The 20,817-nt window shown below is 55.2% G+C and overlaps 3 protein-coding genes across 3 annotated transcripts; 2 read left to right on the forward strand and 1 right to left on the reverse strand.

The window, feature by feature from the left end:
- Positions 1-523: 523 nt before the first annotated feature.
- Positions 524-2,421, forward strand: CDEST_08185 (uncharacterized protein). The gene is made up of 2 exons (XM_062924344.1): positions 524-1,555; positions 1,646-2,421. Exons 1-2 carry the CDS (start codon positions 666-668, stop codon positions 1,869-1,871), a joined length of 1,116 nt encoding a protein of 371 aa, XP_062780395.1. The 5' UTR covers positions 524-665; the 3' UTR covers positions 1,872-2,421.
- Positions 2,422-3,374: 953 nt separating this feature from the next.
- On the reverse strand, positions 3,375-4,864 carry CDEST_08186 (Putative aromatic prenyltransferase; the record flags this gene model as incomplete). The annotated part of the gene is made up of 2 exons (XM_062924345.1): positions 3,375-3,504; positions 3,597-4,864. The coding sequence occupies 2 exons, from the start codon at positions 4,862-4,864 to the stop codon at positions 3,375-3,377; spliced, it is 1,398 nt and encodes a 465-aa protein (XP_062780396.1).
- A 7,617-nt stretch (positions 4,865-12,481) lies between these two features.
- On the forward strand, positions 12,482-19,053 carry CDEST_08187 (Putative major facilitator superfamily, MFS transporter superfamily). The gene is made up of 7 exons (XM_062924346.1): positions 12,482-13,383; positions 13,466-13,552; positions 13,610-13,793; positions 13,857-14,246; positions 14,327-14,638; positions 14,702-17,270; positions 17,345-19,053. Exons 1-6 carry the CDS (start codon positions 12,959-12,961, stop codon positions 14,984-14,986), a joined length of 1,683 nt encoding a protein of 560 aa, XP_062780397.1. The 5' UTR covers positions 12,482-12,958; the 3' UTR covers positions 14,987-17,270; positions 17,345-19,053.
- The last annotated feature ends 1,764 nt before the right edge of the window (positions 19,054-20,817 follow it).

A 20,817-nucleotide genomic window follows, 5' to 3' on the forward strand; every position in this document is an offset into this window, starting at 1 on the left:
GGATGGGAGGGACGATCGTGACATAATCGGGCTGAAAGACACGCGCCTGCGATGCCCTTTGGTGCCTGAGGCACCATGCCCCCGCTGTCTGCTCAAGGCTTCCCCATCCCTCTCCGCAGGTTCCGAGCAAGTCACTCACAACGAGCCGGGCCAAGCAATTGCCCGCCAAAGCCGAGCTGATGGGAACAAGCCAGTCACCTGCCTGCCCTGTGTCCCGGCCGCCCCTCCATCTGTCCCTACCTACCTAGCGTGTCCCAAGAGTCCCTCCCAAGTCCCGGTGCCCCCCCATTGCCTCCCACAGGCTGACGCCACTTGCAGCACCTGGGATCCATCCTTTTGCTGGGTAAAGGCCCGTAAGGCGCTGCTTGACTGCGTAAATGCCCTGCGTTGGGGCACGCTAGTAGTGCCAGTGCTGGTCCCCTTAATGCTCCACCTAGGTACCTCTGAACGCACACGCACACGTACATGGCACTCATGTGTTCTCCTCCCACTCGGCCTTGAAACTTAACCTTCCCTTCTCTCCCACGACCATCTTCGATCCTACTTTCCGTCCCTACACACAAATCACAAATCTTCAGCGAAGAGACCACCACGACATCGATACAATCGAGACTCGTCCCCATTCGAATCACCTATCAAGACTGACTCCCAGACACGCCGACAAGATGTTGCTGAAATCACTCGCCGCCGCCGGCCTGGCGATTACGGCCACGCAAGCCTTCGTCATCGTTCCCGAAATCTCCGACGCCGATACCGATATCGTCAACTCCCTCCCCTTTGAGCAGCCGTCCTCTGAAATGGGCCTCGCGAGCCACCGCGTCAAGGTTGACTGTCCCGGATGTCCCTTGACCATGCGGCACCATGACGGCCGCTCTCACACAATGGCCAACATCGACAACCACCTCGAGCTGACCTTCTCCATCGACACCGACACTTCCGGCGTCGACCATCTCCTCGTCAACGACTTTGAGCTCTACCCAAAGCCCGCCTCGTGGTACAAGGCCCTCCGCGCCCCTCAGATCCCCGACTTCACCGAGGCCGCCACGAAGCACCCTCGCATCGCCGACCCCAACACTCCACAGCTGGGCTACAGCCTAGGTGTTCGCCCCGTTGCCAAGGACGCCGAGCAGCAGCTTGAGCTTGTCGAGATTGACCTCCAGATCATTGAGGTCGGAAACAGCTTCGTCAGCGATGTCCCCAACGTCAATGTCAAGCTTATTAAGTCCCCCACCGGCAACCTCATGATCGCCAACGTCGAGCAGACCGAGACCTCGGTCCCATCCCACCGTGAGGAGGAGCACGTTGAGGCGCCCGCCGAGGACTGCACCACTTTCTACTGTAGATGGCGCGCCGCCATCCTGAACAAGGTGCACCGTATGAAGCATTGCGGAGGCCGCAAGAATCGTGGGGGCATGCGCGGCCAACATCGTCACGGCCACCACAACGGCCAGATTAGACATCACCACCACACCTGGGGTCAGCTGGCCAAAAACATTGCATCCCACATCCTGCTCCCCGTTCTCATCGGCATCGTTGCTGGCGTCAGTGTTAGCATGTAAGTGTTTCGCTCCCCTGATCCGTCCCCGGGTCACCCCCCCCCCCCCCCCCTCTTCCCGTTATGAGCTCCACTGACATGGCTTATCAGCATTGGCATGATGGTCGGCACCTTTGTCGTCTGCCTCTGGCGCGTTTTCGTCCGCCGCCAGCCCCCCTTCTCCCGCCGTCACTGCCGTCGCCGTGCACGCAAGTCTGCTCATCGCGAGTCTGGTGCCGTCGAGGAGAAGTCTGAGCTCATGGCCGAGACAGAGTCCCTGCCCCCTTACAAGGACGACGAGGAGGAGACCTCCAAGACCGAGACCGCTCAGGTCTAGGGGAACCGAGCCCAATATTGAAAATTGCAAGAAAAAGAAGATGGAGAGAACAAAAAAAACCTAACCTCCCAAGCGCGATACTGACCTGATGATACCACTTTTCCTTTGACCTTGTTTTTCTGCTTTTTTATTCACCTCTGGTCACGCCCTGGACAACACCAAGAAATTCAAAACACCCTACAACAAAACACAGAACACAGATTGGACAAGAGTGGAAACCACACAACTTATAAATAGGCGGCGTTCTCATGTTCATTGGGTGGGATTGGCAAATCAGAAGGGATTTATTTCTTTTTCTTTAGCACTCGTCGACGCATCACGTTTTGATGTTTTGACACGCTACGTTTGGAAACTTACGGAACGTGTGCTGGCTGGGTCATGTCTGATCAAACGCAAGTAACACGTAACACACTCTCTCTTCCCACCTGAGGGACTGGTTCTGCTATTGAGACTACGCGAGGACCACAAAGACGCCAGAACGGCAGCAGTTGGGACTAGATAGTTGTATCCATAGGCACCAAATGCTCACATTCCTTGAATCGAGATTTCCAGCAATTTGGCATTGCAAAAACAAGCCGTGATGCTAAGTGACTGTCAAAACCCTTCATCGTATCCAACGCGTGATGGTGAAGCGAATGGAGATGGGTCCACAACTACTTACTACCATGTTTATTATAGATAGGCTACAAGTGTTATACTTTTGAGGCTATATACCTAATCTTCTTAACTGGCAACCTCTAATAGATTATTTTGTCTTCAAGGCTAGTTATTAGAAGACTAAAAGGAAGTCATATAATTTTTATCTTGGAGTGGTACCCATGCTGGGGGGCCATTCCTCCAGGACATCGACCCGTCCTCTTCCGGTCGTTCCGACTCTCATCTCATTGCCCCTCTCCGCAAGCGAAACAGCCTCTGGAAGGAAAGGGGAAAATGAAAAAGAGGTTCTCTCTTGTTATGGAACGTCGGGCTCGGTCATTTTAAAGTGATGACGCCGTTAGGCAACATGGGACGAGTGTTTTTTTTTTCTCTTTCCACCTTCACAAGAGGGAAACGAAAGCGGGGAAGGGGAGGTAAGGGGAGGGCGGACAGGATGCGCCTCCTCGCCCCGTAGGATTCGTGCTCAGCTCCCTCACGATCCTTTGCGCCAGTCTGATGTCTGTCTGGCTGACAGGATGCAGGTTCAACGACGGGCCGCGCTTGGCGTAAAACGTATGTCCATCTATTGTGAGATGGAGAAAAGGCTAGGGTTATCAATCTTTGGTTTTTTACTTTTCAAATTGCTCCCGCCGTGGATTGCACATCGGTCCGGCTCATTCGACTCAGGGAACGCACACACACACACACACATATATGAATATACACATTAAGGAGCGACGCGAAAGGATATCATTTCTCTTGGCAGAGAGAGCAAACACCCTGTATGCAGAGAATCGAAAGCATCGGATGCTGGAAATGCCGGAACCCCCCAACGCGCCACACATGACCTCCGTCCCGTTCTCCTCTTCAGAAAGCCATCAACGAGTCCTGTGGTCTGATGGAGTAGTAGATCGTCAGGTAGGCGCCCTTCTGTTTGGAGAAGGCGAAGGAGATGTATGAGTGCGTCCCCGTGGTCTTGCCCAGGTTGGAACGGGGGCTAGTTCAAATTGGACAGTCAGTTTTGGGATCGTTCCTAAACAAAAATAAAATAAAGACAAAAACAGAGGGCAACACAGGTACGTTACTTACAAACAGCAAGGCATCGCGTCCTCGTACGTCTCGGCCACGGGCCAGCCTCTCGAGCGGAATGCCTTGGCCAGGTTCGATGAGATGACGGCGTCGCTACCAGCATACTGCCACAGCGGCACGTATGCCTTGACCTCGGGCCACTCGGCGCCGGGCTTGAGCTCGAAGCCGTAGCAGATGCCCTTGTGGAGGGTTTGCAGCAGCTTGGGCTGCTTGTCAAAGTCGTCGCCGTAGGGCTCCGGCTCGTTGTGCAACAGGTGCCAGATGCTGCGGAGGATGCCGAGGCCCTCCAGCGTCGTCTCGTCGTGGATCTGGCCGCCGAGCGTCATGACATCGCGCACGACGTTGAAGGCGTTTGAGCGTGTGCGGGCGTAGAGCTTGGCGCGGGCGCCCGCGGCCGGATCGATGCAGTCCAGAGCAATCATCTCGACGGGGATTGAGAAGGGTGCATTTCTAAAATACGCTTCCGTGGCGTTGGCGGAGCGGGCGAGGTCGGCGCCGCCTGGGGACAGGGAGCGGATGGCGTTAAAGGTGATGTTTTCTGGCGATTCACCCGTGGCGATATGCTTGAGGATAGGGAAGAAGTATGCCTTGAAGACAGCCTTGTCTCCGTCGAGATCGAACGCCAGAAACGAGGTCGGCGCGCGGGTTCCCTTGGGGAGTTTGGCGAGCGCGGCCTTTGTCTCGGATTCCGTCAGGAAGAGGGCGGACATGAACTGTTCAAACCACCGTGTGTCGGCCCCGTGAGCGACCATGCGCAGGGCCGGGAGGATGGCAGGAACTATCTTTTGCGCGAAGGGGTCCGATTCAGAACCGCCATGGCGGCCCATCGGCTCGAAGGAGAAGCGGATGGACGAGGAGCCCGAGTCGGTGATGTTCCACGAAGGCTCAAAGGGAGAGCCGTCGGCAGTCAACAAGGGCTTTGTCGGGGCGGCTGACGGATGGGGGCCCATGGCGGGGACGATGATCTCGGTCAGAAGACGGATGTGTGCGGCTCGTTGGGCCGGCGTGTAAGAGCCGGCAGCTTGCATCAGACCGTCGAGGATTTCGGCACAACGAACAGTCCAAAAGTCTTGATCGGGTCTGTGGATGTATATCGACTCTTGCGCCGGGAGGCAAAGGTCCTTCTCCTGCTTGGCCAGAGCCCGTGGGGATAAGATCTCGGACTGGCCGAATGCCATGGGTGACCTCAGAGCCCGCGGGGAGAGCTGCAGGGGGAAGGGAGATCTGTGGCTGGTCGTGTAAGTCGATGTTGCCATGGTGGGGGCCATTATTGCAGTTGGCGGGGGTCGAAGGGAAAGGATTAGAGAAGCGTCTGCGAGTTGGGATTGTGCTGAAGTCACCCGAATCTTTGGGGAGAGATGGGAGGGCTTAAGAGTCGTTGTTATATCTCTACTGCGGCCCACTTGACCAGCGGCGTGTCAGTCTGGCTGAGGTCTCCGCAAAGAGGCTCTCCTAGGGCCGCTCTTGAAACCTTGTGTCATCGCGCAGGTGGCTGGGTCATCACGACCTACAGGCTCTCTGCAGGGAAAACGGTAGGCTCAAGACTTGGTCGATGCCATGGTGGATGGATCAAGGTATGGACCCTGTAGAGAGTGTGGCAGTCCGGGAACACATGGTTAGTACCACTCTGCTGCGTGTGGAAAGCTTTCCGTGTCGAACGAGCACAGCCTTCAGGTAGGTTTGGCCGGGTGGTCGTCGGCTGTCAGGTCGAAGTGAACCGCCCATGTCAAATCGTGCGTTGATTCGGGCAAGCTCTGCCTCAGCCGGACTACAATTGCCATATCGGGCAACCTGAAGAGAGGACCCACCCAACCCGGTGGTGGGGCCCGGAGGTGTCAATTGGGACTGCGGGAGAACGGGCCTCTCCTCTATGGGTTGGGGGCCTTGAAGCTGCCTAGGTGCCTAGTTCGTATTAGCTGTGAACGGATAGAAAATCGCGCCTTGGGACATTGGTTCCGCATCGGTTCGGCCACTGTGGCTCGAAACATTGGTATGCCTTGGATGACGAGGATGAAAAGAGGAACAGACAGTTGATTTTTCAACGTTGGAAGATGTCGCGGCCGACATGTCAGTCAACCTGCAGGCTGCAGGCTGCCGAGCTGCACATGGCGACAATCTAGGCCGCAGATGTCTGTCTGCATGTTCTGTGTCTGCCGGCCCAGACAGCAGGATCGAAAGCCAAGGCCGCAGCGTCAGTGTGTCGGTGAGGCGCAGATAGGGTAGAAACGCCGTCCTACGCCGTCCTACGCAGTAGCCGCTTGGTGTACTCTTGGCAGGCACCACGAGCGTGTTGAAAAAGTCCGGAGCTATGATTATGTCTTTACCTCGATGGGCATTTCGGCGAAGACATCCTGACCGGACACCCGAAAGAAAATGACATTGCGTTTTTGAGACGAGGGGTGTGTGAGAGAAACCTGGTTTTCCGGAAGGTTTGGAGATGAGATGAGATGAGAATCCAACTACCCTCGGCCATACCTACGTCCACTTTGGGAACAAACTCTGTACATCGACCTCCGCAGGGTCGCGCGCGGCAGACGATCAGTATACTCTAAAAGTGTCCAGCCCGAGAGAGAGCGCACACGCGAGGGAGGGAGAGAAGGAGAGTCATGCGGGATGAAGTGACTGCGGAAAAAGATTGGACGTTGTTGGGGAAGAGCCGGTGGCCTCTCGTTCGGGTTGAAGTCCAACAGACCGCACAGGGCTAGCCACCTGTCGATAGGTTAGACTCCCTACTGCAACATTTGAGAGCCATGGGTTTGCTGTTCGACTGGACATGCCAGTTGAGTAGAGAGTGCTTCTCTTGGCCATCGGGGTTCTTTGAAGGAGAGGAGGACCTGATTCGAATTCACTCACAGTATGCAGCCTACTCAAGACAGACACTAGGTCCTGCCTGTGTACCAGCCAGCCTCGCCAAGTAGCCTCATGGAAAGCAAGGCAGGTCAAGGCAGGCGGGTATGTACGCGCGGATTGACGTCTGCAAAAGCAAAAGGGTCAACTCGAACCCGCACCTTCACTCCCAAGCACAGGAAGCGCACATGAGCGGACCAGCCAGGGCGGCAGATGCATGTGTCCATCTCACCTGGTCATGAACCGCTTGGTTGGGGCCAGGGCAGAGGATGTGCCCCTATCCGTGCTCGCGCGTCTGTGGACGTGAAGAAGGGTTGCAATGTTTTGGTTTGATGTCGTGTTGCGGTGGCTTTCACCAATACCATGGCGAGTCAAGAAACATTTTTAAGCCCAGCCAGCACCTGCAAGGACGAAGTGAGTATCGGTATGCATCGTGATGGAAGCTAGTGGCAATGTTGTGTCAAGGAGACGGCGGCGGTAGCTACTTATTCTGCATAAATGACGCGCCCGTATGCGCTCTGAGTATATCGTCTGTGGCGGCTGCTGCTGTGACATCACATCGCATCGTGTGCTTCTCCCGTGCTTGGGTCGAGAAGCATTCCATGTCATGACTTGTCTGTGGCAGTGCACTCCCATGCTGCAGAGATGGAGACGCGAGAGAGGAAAGCGGGCTGTGTGCTATGTGCTGTGCGTTGAGATTTTCATGAGGAGGTCCATGTTGTTGCACCGAAGTCCAGACCAAAAGCCCGAGCTGGCGTCAAAGATGTTCTCGTGGAGGGGACACAGTCGCAAATTTGTTGTGAATATGGATACTCTGTACCTGGTAGGATATGCTTCCAAGTATAAACGGCGCACTTTGGATACGAATCCTCCAAATGGGGAAGAAGTCTGCATCACCTATCAGCAAGTTTCGAAAGGTGCAGCAGCAGACAGTAACACAGAGGAAACAGAGATTACAGACAACAGCAACCTCACAACTGAGACCGAGTCTCTATCTACTCGGAACAGGAAGCGACTGTCAAGCCTTCATTCAGTCCGTTGTTTGCTGCTACGAACGAAGAAAAGGTCTTAGCAAAAGAAAAAAGGGCCTGCGACAAATCTTCACAGAAAGCGTTTAAGCACTCATAAAAACAAAAAATAATGCAATCGCCGGGAGTCGAACCCGAGTCCCCAGCTGATCTTCTTTATGGAAGGCTGGGATGATAACCGCTACACTACGATTGCTGATTAACTAGGCAGATAGCTGTTGTTGGAAACTAGCAAAATGAGGTCAACTAAGTAGGGATTCCTCTAATTTTGCAGGGAGAGGTGGCTTTATTGCGACAGAAGCGGGGCATCTGCATAATTCCGGAATTTTATTGGGTACCGAATGGAGAGGTCCACCCTCACCCCTACCAAGAAACATTGCTTGTCACTTCTGATGGCAGTCTGTCTAACAGCAACTACATTTCATTTCACTTACATCTATTTTCTCTGTGCAACGACCTGCCGCCAAATCCAACTGACCGACAGTATTTCTCTGTGCAGACCTGCCCAATTTGAAAGAGAGTATGAAAAATCGGGAAACTTTATCTTGCCTGGACTGCCGTTGAAGGCAATCTGGCTTGTCCCATCGTCAACTTGGTCCCTCTCAGTGGAGGCACAGCATCGTCAAAGGTTTGGCGCAGATGGTCAAAGACAATAGTGTTTGTTTGGTGTGTTGGAATCGTCAGTCTGCGGAGGGCCGTCACAGTGGCGTTTGCTATGACTGTCCGCATGCGAGATGATTGCGTACCTCAACTTGCTGTTGTCCCTTATTGAGCCGTGACATATTTATGTCACCTGCCTTTGTTACTTGACCAGCTGATACATTCCCTCATTGTTTGATGTTTCTCTCTGAGACGCACATCAGTGATTCTCGTTCATCAGAGGTGCGAGGAAGTCCTTAGCATTATCCCTGTAGTGTGTCCTCATTTGCTGTCATTGCAGTGATGAACTGAGCGGAATGCAAGGTGCAGTGGCATCCTTCGTTCTCAAGATGCTCCGTATGTTCTCTCTTGCCGCTACCCTCCTGTCCAGGTTTCTTTGGAGCATATATTCAGTAAGTCCCTTCATGATGCTTATTAGACTCCTGCTACTTTATCCAATTGACTTCCTTCTACGTCATTGTGGCCGCCCTATTTCAATCTTGTACCGCAGCAGCACATTCTCATTCCATACAATGCCATCATCCCACGGCTCCTCTGTAGCTACAGTTTGTAGCAAGAGATCCGAGGTTCTACGTCTTCCAGGCCGTGCCGCCAGTGTTACGGGCCGCCCGTTCGTCTGATCCACCGTCTGTCCTCCGACATAATGAGCCAAGTCCCAGGCTCCTTGTGTTTGAGAATAAATCTGATCAGAGCCTTAGATCCTCCCAAATATTGTCAGTCGGGCAGATGAATACGCCCTCCAGGAGGCTATGTGATGTCCCGTGCCTGATGCTGGTCGGCTGACGAGCAAGAATCGGGCCCATTGGCCGTCGCTAGGTCTTGCCCGGGGGGGGGGGGGGGGGCTCTCCCCCCGGGTACGGAGCCCAAGTGTACGGCCCTCGAAATCGGCGGCCGCGAGATGCGGAGAGACGTCGAAGAAATTGCCGAACCGAGGGATGGGCTGGCGAGCAATGCCTCAAATACTGTGGATTGTCCTTTCGTAAGTAGTTCAGTTGAGTGATCTCTTCAGACGTCGCAGACCTAGCAAAACTGGTTAGACGACGAGCTATCTCTAGACCATATAGTTTGTTGGCAGTATGTGCAAATTGCATTTCAACGATTCCTGCGGCTGGGTTCAACTCACAGGATGAACTGCAAGTCCTTGAGGAACGGTTCGAGTTCCAAGAGCTTCATGCAGTTTCCCCACTCTCACTCAACCTTGGCGACCTGCCTACCACTTGACTATCCAAGACAGCTACGAATATCCAGAAAGAATTACTAACCGTATCAGTGTCAAAGACACAATAAGAATAGTACAAAAGGCCGTACCGTCCCACGTTAGCCTGTGTGACCATTCAACGTCAGCTAATGCAGGCGAAGATCAGCCGGTGGTCATGTTGGTCACCGTCACTTGTGGCCTCGCTACGGATGAGCCGGCATAAGCAGTCAACCTGCTGGGCCCTTTTTTTTTTTGGAGTATTGAATCGTCCCAAAACTCCGTACGTATACGTATACCACGATTCGAATCATTTGCTCTAATCTACTACGACACCGGCGGACTTTGGAACCTGGGGCCCATGGTGCGGCCAGTCGAGATCAGGATGGAGAAGGACCATCGAGACAGAAACACGCCCCGGGCGCCGAGTCCAGAGCACTCGCAGAAGGGAGCCAAGTCTCCAGAGAGCCTTACAGATTCGAGCCTTGTCCTTGCACCCGTCAATCCTGTGGTGATCATGTCGGTCCCAATGCCAAGGCCATAAGCGATTATGTTTGTTTGGGGAAGGATGCCAACCGCACGGGTATGTTCGGATTGTCAGTTGCATACTACAATGCTTCGGACTTTGATAAAACATTCGAGCTTCAACTAACTAGCCGCCGATCTCGTCGGTCACCAACACCTTGATATGGCATCCACAACATGGCCGACGCCTACGTCCACGTCTTTCTTATAGAGTGCCCAGAACCCCTGGCATAAGAGGAATAATAAGACTTGGTCTTTTCGAAACATAGTCAACAACGTTCACGTCCATCCGTACGCTCTGGAGGTGTTTTTAAGGCCATCGCCCGGCTGATCGCTTCTTCGGTGCGACCGGTCGGCGTGCTCCTGCGGACTCCTTCCCTTAATTATCTGCATCATCAGTTTCTCTCGCCATGCCTGTGTCTCATTGATACCGAAGCCCAACCTAGGTCCTGGACTTCGACTCAACAACCACGCCATCTCCTCATTCTTCTCTGAGTTATCAGACGAGAACAATGTTCTGATGACAATTACCAACATCACGATTAGCATCGAACAAAACACAGACCAGCCCAAAGTCAACCGTTCCAAACCGCATTCATGTTGCGGCGGGGCCTCTCTTTTGTCAAACACACGGAGCAACTGCCCAGATAGAGATCAGTGAGTCCGAGGAACCATAGACCGCTATAATACCAGACCTGGATTGTGCTACGAAGTTAGGGTCGGACGGACTTGTCTAAGAGGAGCGAGGGATTTGCGTCTAGGATGACCACTAGCGGTTGTCTGAAGGAGGCAGATGTATGACCAGACTTCCTCCTTCCGCTGGTAACCGGCAGACTGCCTTCAACGACACTATCTCTATGGTCGTTACACGGTCGTATCTATGCATGGGATGAACACATCGCCGTCCCACGACCTCTTGGAAAAGGCAGCGCCATGCAACCAATCCTTCGGCGGTTCGGCGGGGACCAGAAATCCAGTTTAAGCGTCGACGAGTTTGTCAGGGGAAGGTTTCTCCCGCAGCCATCCCCGCCCTCCTGAATCGTCGCAGTGCCATGGCTCCGTCTCTGGTGTAACAATGCTGGGCTGGGCCGTGAGCTCCGTGAGCCATCGCCAAGAGACAACCATCCTCTTGGGTGACGAGGGGTAAACGATTGCGCTGGACCGCGCTGAAGCAGCGACTACCGGCCGTCCAGACAGCCTAGGACCAGAAGAAAGAAGAGTCGGCTGTGGTGGCCATAACGGATCTTCTCATCGTGACGAAGCGCAGGAGAGATACGCCTCAATGACATCTAGCCCAAGTTTTCTCTCCGTGTGCTTGTTCCATCAGCTCAAGAAGAACATGCGACAGCTACACATAGAAGTGAGCGCCCAAGCCAGGCAATCTGTTCTATCTCAAGGTATCAGTAACTACACAAGCCATACTGTTGTGTCTACTTCGACGAGCTGCCCTCGCCTAGTCTCAACTCCGCTGGGTGAAGGATATCGATCACAATGACAGGCCAGACGAGCTTTGACAGAGCGCAGCGTATCTCTCAGAACTGTTCTCGGTTGTGGGTGAAGCAGCGACTCATCATGAACTTTCAGTTTTGGAGTAACGCAGATACATACGGGGATATAAACAATGCACAGGCTCTTATGGTGGCAAAGCAGTTCTTCTCTGGAGCACCTCGGAAATTGCCCGTCTACCCAAGGGGATGGGGATGTCCCCTAGACCGCCTCCGAGCCCGTCCGCCTCGATTCAGAATCGAAGCGAATCCCACCCGGGGGCACGAGAGGGGTGGTGTTGATACCAATATTACGCACCCCAAACAGCACGGGGGAGTATCCGTACAACAAGGAGTACGGAAAACCGCCCAGGTTCGACAAACACGCGTTCGGGGTCTTGTCTCTTGCCGATGAGCTGTACGCCACGCACGCCACGACTTTCCGACGAGAGATCAACCATGAGCGTGCTCATAATTATGCAGACTCCACGAAAGAAAAAAAAAACCCCTTCCCCCAACATATTGCCAAGCATGGGAGCACCAACCACATCGCCGCGGAGCTGGATCCCTCCCTCTCCCATTGCAAGGTGTCCCACCCCCGATGTTTGGCCCATGGGGGCGGCGGAAACCCCAGGACACTTTCATGAAATATATCAAGGTAAGCGGAGCAGCGGAGACGCTTCGTATCAAGGCGGACACTCCCCTCGTCTTCGAACAACCTGAGCCAAGCGACAGCGCCCGTCCCTCCCCGCATCGACAGACAACGCGCGGTGTTTTCCCCGTCACGACTCGTCGCTCAATCAAATCGCATCACCGCTTCTCCTCAAACAGCATCTTGCAAGGACCCCTTCGGAAAAAGGGGGAGGGGGACGGGACAACATCATGGGCCCGGAGCATCCCAACACCGCAAGTCCCCTCCTTCTCTCCCTCAGGGCCTCCGCCAAACAATCTCAGCCGCGAGCCCGTCATCCCCCGCGAGCCGCATGGCCTGAGCCTCCCCACCCCCCTCTCATCTTCTATGGGCCATCTACCACAAACCGTGCGTCAGCGGCGGCGTATGTTGAAGTTGGACATGTTCTCCGGCTTGGCCGCCTTGAACAAGATCCCCCCAAGGCCTTGGCTGACTAACCAACACCAATGAATACACTCCACACCGCGTGCACCCCGGGCGAGCCCGTCTCCATACGGATCCTTTGCCAATGCTTGGTCTTCCGCTCGGCGAGAATCCGACGGAGGGCTTTTATACAGGGACCCGTGATGTCACCTCCACAATCACGGACTTCAGCCCGGTCTCTCACTTCCCGGCAACGTTGCGTTTCTTGGTTTTCTCTCATCATGGCCCATGATGGGACTACGCGGGCTTATTCGACCAACCTTTACCAAGCACCGTCGCCCGCGGCGCCAATACCGGGGGAGAGCAAACGGAACCCCTCAATGCCTCCTCAAAGAGAGGGAGAGGGAGAGGGAGAGAGAGAGAAAGACAGAGAGGGGATGGAGGGGGTGGTTTCGCCTCCGCCGAGTCCAACATCTCCGTCCATCAACAATGCGGAGTAGTGTGGGATGTAATCTGGGGTAAGTAGTGTGGGGGGACGCGGTCACGGTCCAAAGGGTATAAGAGCGACGATGCTCTGTGTGCTCTTGGGAGGAGCAGACGGGCACCCATCGTCGATCCCTCCCTCCCCCTCTCTCTCCCTTCCCCCTTTCTCTTCCCCGACTCTGCAACTCCCACACATGGCGAACGACAAGGTGCCCGACGCGCCCTCGGGCCAGGAGCCCACGATCCACGGCAGCACCATGGGAGCCGGGGCGCCGCGCGCGGCCTCGGAGAAGGCCAACAACACGGACGACGAGCCCGCGTTCCTCGAGCACGCCGCGACAAACAACTCGGAGGCCTTCAAGGAGGCCCGGAGGGTGAACGCCATCGAGGCCCTCGGCATCCCGGACTGGCAGGCCAAGGAGAAGAAGATTGTCCGGACTCTGGACATGACGCTGCTGCCCCAGCTGTGGATCTTGTACATGTTCAACTACCTGAACCGCACAAACATCGCGTAAGACAGGAAGCACATGCTCGCGTGGGCAAGCAAAAGAAGAAAAAAGAAAACCCCCGACCCGCTAACCTCTGGGGTACAGACAAGCCCGTCTCGACGAGGACTTTGAGGCGACACTCCAACTCGGGAACACCGACTACAGTACCGCAGTCGCCCTACTCACCGTCGGGTCAGTCGAGGCCCTCCCCCCGTCCCGAGTGAACCACCCCAACTGACTTTTCTGTAGCTACATGTTGGCACAGCTGCCTTCCAACATGCTCATCACCCGAGTCCGCCCGGGCCTCTACCTTCCGACCTGCGCCATCCTGTGGTCCGGCGTTTCCGCCACGACGGCTGCCGTCACCACCCCGGGCCAGCTCTTTGGTGTCCAGTTCATCTTGGGTATCATTGAAGCCCCCCTATTCCCTGGTGTAAGTCGGTCAAAAGTTTTGTCTCCCTCTCGTACCCGACCCCGCACTGACCAATCAAAAAAGGCCGTCTACCTTATGTCATGCTGGTACACCCGGAGAGAGCTCGCCCTCCGCACCGCGCTCCTCTACTCGGGCCTCGTCCTCGCCCAAGCCTTCTCCGGCCTCATCGCCGCCGGCGTCTTCTCCGGCATGTCTGGGGCCGCAGGACTCCGTGGGTGGCAGTGGCTTTTCGTGCTCGAAGGAATCCTCAGTGCCTTCTTTGCGTTGACCGCCTATTTCATCTTGCCCAACTATCCTCACTCCAAGACCGGGGGCGCGATGTGGTCCATGACGGAAGATATGCGGAGGATCGCCGTGGCCCGCATCGAGGCCGACCGTGTGGAGCAGCCTACCGACTCGACAGTCTGGCAGGGTCTGCGTCTGGCGCTGACCGATCTGAAAACGTACATTTTCGTGAGTACCCCCCCCCCCCCCCCCCCCCCCCCGGCCCCTTGGGGGCGTCCACCTCCTTTGCTGATGTATCAAACCGCCAGATCTTCATGAACATCTTCATGACATCTTCCTACGGCTTCAACAATTTCTTCCCAACCATGGTCCGCGGCTTCGGCATGGGTAGCAGCACGATGGCCCTCGTCCTCACTGCGCCGCCCTACATCCTGGGCACCGCGGTGTCCTTCGGCGTGGCGTGGTCTTCGGACAGGAAGAAGGAGAGAGGTTTCCACATCATGGCCAACAACTGCATATCCATCGTTGGTTTCATCATCTCCGTCGCGACCCTCAACACGGCGGCGCGCTACACGGCGGCCTTCCTGTACACGTCAGGCTCCTTCTCCGCCAACGCTCTGGTACGTCTTTTCACAGACCCTCGTTGATCGTTCCAACTCCATGCTGACATGTTCTCGCCATAGGTTTACACCTGGGCCGTCTCGTCGCTCGGCCAGACGCCCGAGAAGCGTGCGGCTGGCGGCGCCATCGTCAACATCATGGGTCACCTGGGCAACGTCATGTCGCCCTATTTCTTTCCCGACAGTGACTCGCCGCGCTACACGATGGCCATGATCCTCCAGATCGTCTTCGCCGGCCTGACATTCTGCATGGCCTTCACGTCCAAGACCTATCTGCGCAGGCAGAACAAGAAGCTGCGGACCGCGGCGGATGCGAGTGGTGAAGTGTACAACCCCTTTACGACGTGACGACTTTTGCGTTTGGCTCTATGTCTGGTTTTGCTTTTGCCTTGTTTTCGGAAAGTGTTGCTGCTCGAGCATAACGGAAGTCTCTGTAGTTGTCTTTTCAATATCAGACATCGCCGCTTCCGAGCGGAAAGTGCCCGAAGCATTCACCTGCGGAAATTCCGGTTTGCCGAAAGCGTTACCTGACGTGCTATTCGTGAATTGCTGTCCCGTTCGAGTTGTGTACCCTTACGGGGGGGGGGGGCTCGTCGTTTCGAAGGCACGACCCGGAGGCTTTGGTTGTCAAGCTATGGAAGCAGAGCAAACTGGCCGCAGCACAAAACAGCCATCCGTCAAAGAGATGCTGTAGAAGGGGGATTAGCCACGAGGCATAGCCTCCCGACTTCGCTTGACTCGGTCTAGGCTCACCACTAGGTTGCCGCCGATTCCAGGCTCTTCCGGGTCCTCCACGGCTTTGGCAGCATAGGATGCAACTGCTTGCCCTTCAAAAAGTTGCCATGATAACCGGTGGGAGTGTGTAGGCATTGACCAGTGAGGAGAATTCACTGCTGCGACTCCACTGTCCTGGTTCCTGTGCCGACCTGAACTGTCAGTCACAGCGACTTCGATGACACACGGGGAGCCTTAAATACGACTAAACGGGAGCTCGATATCGATGCCGCTGCTGTTTGAAGGACCCGCCCCTCTGTCACAACGAGAAGTGGGTATGCGATGCGCTTGAAAGACTTCAAAAAAAACTGGAGAAAAGTGTCGGCGATGAAGGAGGAGGAATGTCCGTATACGAGGAGGTGCCAAGGTGGAAGGTGGCTTGGTTCAGGTGAAGACTTAAACTCATCACCAACGGGCCTCAATGGTAAAAGGATAACAGCGCCCCAAGCCTGCGTCAACTCAGACAAGACGGACAACAGCGCGTGGAGCTGTCATTGAATATCTTGTAAATCGAAAGAGGTTCCGGTTTTTCTCTCCGGAACGGATGAACTTCTGGTACGAGTATGGCTTTTTGCCAGGGGAAACGCCGAGAGGCCGAATGTCCTAACGCAATTCTTGGTGACAGCAATCAATGGTTGTGTCGTGGTGGTTGTAGTTGAGTCACCTCTAGGCGCGTCATCCAGAATGCTACGCCCTGTCTTATGCGAACAACCAAAACAATCCCACACCGTCCCGGAGAAGAAAGAACGGGAGGTCAAACTAAACAGATCATCCGATTATGGTGCAGCAGAAGAGAGCGGGTTTCCGCCGTCCGCCGACCCAGATGCCAGCTGGGGAGTACACTACGGAACTGGTCGATCTCCCACCCATCACCCCCCGCCCCCCACCATCCCGGGGCGATATCCGGTTAAGTGTGGATGACGGCCCGCCAAGCACCAGGCGAAGGCTTCACGACCTTTCAGCCGGTGATATTAATTTCAAAGGCTCGCTCCATCGTTGATGCTACTCAACAGGAATAAGCGCGCCAAGGTTGCTCAGCTTGTGCAGACAGGGGCCTGTATCGTACGCCCACCGCTCACCACCTCGGGAATGGTCGACGGAGCTTCACCAAGAAGACCCCAATAGGTTTGGGCCTATGTGAGTGCGGCAAAAGCGTCAGCAGACGGCGGGAGTGGCTGTGGCCAACCTCTCTCTGTCCTACCCTCTCTGGGCTGCAACCCCCCAGGCGGCGGCTCCCCTTGGATCCCACGATAAGCCCTACGGTAGGGCTGCCGCTGGTCACGCGCAGAGGGCAGGAATCCAGAGGAGCACCGTTGGCCGAGACCCGACGGCGCTTAGGAAAACGTCTCTGCTGCAGGCGCGTATCCACACGGTGATCTTATTGTCTGCTGGGACTTTGTCTCACATCCCAAGAGGTGAGATCACCGCCCCAGTATCCGCTCAAGCGACCAGTGTGCCTCTTCCTTCGATGGACTCGCCGCCATCATAGCCACAAGGCCCAATGGCCGGATTGTCCAATCGCCTATGATCGGTTGAAAAGCGCGGATTCCATACACCAAAGTGGCAGAACACCTTGGAGACTCGGCGACGCGGCGCCCATCTGGCCCAAGACGTTCCAAAGCGATGCACAGCAACCAAGGACACCGTCGGGCGTCTTTGTCAGCGGCGGCTATTTTCGTGCGAGGAGTCGATAAGTTTAACGGCTCCCTGTCCCGTCCCCAAGCGGACAGGTTAAGCCAGTAAGTCCAGGAAATGATTGTCATCGCCACCGGGCCAAAATGCCTGCCTTCTTGTCCGGGGTTCGATTTGCCGGTTATGTAGGCGTTGTCAGGTAGCATCCGCGAGCATGCGTGAGCTGGACTTCCTGCAGTGCGTTCGACCTTCGGTTAGCACTATAGTCTAGATCTTCGATCGAAAGGTCCGTCTCGGGAGACATACGACGTCGGTGATGCTACCGATCCTAGTCTCAGAGCAGTACTAGGAAGCGAAGCAGCAGGATTGGCCTGCGAGAGTGGCTGATCATATGATTACGAGAGAAACCTCCTGGCAGGTTCATCCCTCGAGCGGCACATCGTGTGCCGTTTTTTGTCCCGTGCCCCCGTGCATGCTATGGGGCCGGGCCCAAGAGAGCCCAACCGTGACATGCCGCATTGTCCATGGCCGAACTCGTTGGAAATACATAAAGATGACCCAAACGTCGAATAGAGTTTCCCAGGTCGCCTTTGCCAAGGTTGCCCAGGACTGACGAGCTCTGTGTCAGATATCAGAGTTTCCTCGGCAATTGCCTTCGGTACTTGCGTGAACTACACCGCTCAGAGTCATCCGGTGTCCAGGAATAGGAATGCCAATTGTACGAGTGTCGTAGGAGGACCGAATACATGGTGACGGCGCCAGCTGAATGGCGATAACCAACAACTATCGGCGAAAGCCACTGCTGCAGCGACGGAAAGGTCATTCGAGACCACGTGAACCGAGGTGGGACACGTCGAACGGTTAAGCTTTGCCAGTGCCAGTCTTGAACCATGCGTGCTAGGGTTTCAGACAAGAGACAAGATCTAAGATGGACGATGAACAAACAGTTGGTTCTCTTGTGGGGGAACCAGGAACTTGGGGGAAAGGATGGCGATTTGCATGGCATGTACTGTACGTACACTGTACGTCACAGCATCTGTCTCCTATCAGGGTGTGGACAGGCAATCTTGAGACAAGAACCGGGGAGAGGGCGACTGGTGAACCAGCAAGCGTAGTACAGTAATCACTGTGTTCACGTCTTTGACCAATGTTGGCGGCATGGGGCGCGTGTGGCTGCTAAAAAGGGCAGACAGCGCCAGAACAGTGCCGTGCCTCCCTGCGCCTGTCTAGGGCACCAACTCTGCAGAAACCATGCGAGAAACGTTCTCCCGCCTTTAATGAGCATCGACGATTGCCAGCCTGACGTCGCGCTTGTCAAGCTAACGTAAGCGAGCGGCTGTCGACGGGAGGGATCCTCAGGGGGCTGTCATGGAGTGCTGTAGATCACTCGCCGAGATGGGTACCGAGTCCATGATTCAGCACGACTGATGGGTGGTTCCTTTCTCGAGCAGGAAGGGGAGCCGCAAATCGAGATATGTTTCTGATTAGTATTCTTGTTGGTTGCTCAGTGGATATCGCCGTGAAGGTGTGGCCTGCCTTTCTAGAAAAGGAAGAAAACTAAAAGGATAGAAATAAAGTTGGCTCGGTGGTCTTTGAGTCAGAACATGCGACGACGCAGTCGACGAGTAGAGTTCGCGAGAACGAGGGGCGACAGAGACGCCCGAGGGCGGAAAGCAAGGCTAGAAGGGAACGGGGTGGGTGGCCGGCGGAGGTTTAAGACCGCGCTGGGTGTCTTTGTGAAATTGCGATTGCAGAAAGCTGCAATCTCGACGGGGATGAATCGCCGAAACTCATGATGGCCGTTGGATGCAGGATGCTGGATGCTGCCAATGTCCCACCAGCCGTCAACGTTGGCAGATGGGTTGGTGATTTGCAAGTCGCGAGGAGAGTTGTGTAACGAAGCGCCGGACGTGGCGAGTAGAAAAGCACATGTCTCGAGCCCGTGACGAAGGAGCCATGTTGATGGTGCTGTCCTGACAGTAGAGTCGTCGAGGGGCGTCAAGCATTGGTTGGTACTGGACAGTTGCATGCCTTAAAGTCATGGTATGAATCCTCCGGAGAAGGGGAAGGGCAGAAGCACTTAGGGCCAGTAACAGGAGCAGGAGCAGGCGCCGGTGGGAAGGGAGGGGAGAGAACGAGGTGGAATAAGGCAGGCTGCACCATTTCCCGGCAGTGGAAGGATACCCTTGTCGGAGCAATAGCAAAAAAAGGAAACACAAGCCGCCAACGGTGATCGGGAGCGAGTACGAACATTGTATTCGTACACCCCGGACGACTGTTGGTTCGGGGCGACGTGCGCAATAGCAACAGGTAGATTGGAGCGGCCGTTAACGGTTTGGGGAGTGGGAAAGGGGATGATGATGATGATGATGATGATGAAGCAAACAAGCACGGGACGTATTTGCTCCCGGGCTGTTACTTTCAGGTTCGGACCTTCAACATCCAAGTCTTAACATTGCCTCATGCGGATTCATCAGGCCAGTCTCATCAACAGGCCCCAACTCTAATTAGGGATCCGTCATCTGTCAACATGGCGCTGCGCCGACAAACTTGGATTTGGCCTTTTGTCCTCTGCCTCATCGACAGCAACCTTATCCTCGCCGTCATACCCGAAGGCCCCTCCCACGCCGGTTTGGGGGCAGTATCGTCTGGTCCGACGTGCTTCATCTCTCCAACCCAACTCAGACGAGTCACGGAAAACGTCAAAAGGCTTTTCAGGCACAGCGCGGACCAAGTGCTGCCGGCCGTCTTCCCTCTGATCCGATTACCCGATGGTTGTGGTGAAGCTTTGCAAAGCATACTCGGCTTCATTCGAACTTGACACAAAAAAAGAGGCCCGGTCAAGGATGGCAGACCTAGGTCTTCGGATACACTGTACGGATGGTTGCACACCATATGTAGGCTTTGTATCCGTACACACTTCATAGCAAGAAATGCAAAGCCCGAGTGGAACTCGAATACATGAGTTTTGTTTTCAAAACAATGCCAAAGCAATTTTGGCCTCTATCCACCACACCCGTCGAAGTTGAAGACAATGCCGACCTCCTGCCCCCTCACAAGTTCTATTTAGTCCCCTCGGACGTTTGTTGATTCTCTCGCAGCCATAGGTACTCTACAGAGGACCCCTTCGTCAGCCGGCACCCTGGTACTGGCGGCACCGATGCTGTCTGTGATACAGGCCTTCGAAACTTGCGCCAACGGTTTGCCTTAGCGGACCCTGTCCCGGCCTGTCGAGGCCTGTCCCGTCCAGCCTTGTCGGTAGGTACATAGGACTGCAGGCACTTAACTCTGTCTGGCTCTGGGGGTGTCTCTGTTGTCTAGACCTCTTCTCTTGGCTCGCCTGACCCTGCAACCTGCACCACAGCCTTCAGCCCGTAGCTCGGTCGACTCGGCTTCCTCGCGTCCTCCGTCGCACTCCAAGGTACTGGGTACTAGTGCAGTCACAGTGCAGTACATGCACACACTCCTGGCCTATCCTGGCCAGTCTTGGTCTGTGCATCTCACACCTTACTCGGTGTCCGGTTTGCTGCCCCGTTTGTCGCTGGTGAGCCAATCCACCCCTCCATCAACCCAAATGTCACTTGGCCAGTGAGTGCCATCTCGCCCTAAGACTCTAGAGCAAGTACTGTCTGTTGGTAGGTTTGTTGACGCTACATACTATCCCCCCTCCCTCCCTTCTCGTCTTCGTCGTCGTCCTCCGCTTGTTCCTACTTACGGCCTAACCACCCCCCCGCCTCTACAGCTGGACTGGACCAGACTGGACCTAGACCCTC

Source organism: Colletotrichum destructivum, chromosome 5 (assembly GCF_034447905.1).
Source record: "Colletotrichum destructivum chromosome 5, complete sequence".
In the NCBI taxonomy this organism is placed as follows: Eukaryota; Fungi; Ascomycota; class Sordariomycetes; order Glomerellales; family Glomerellaceae; genus Colletotrichum; species Colletotrichum destructivum.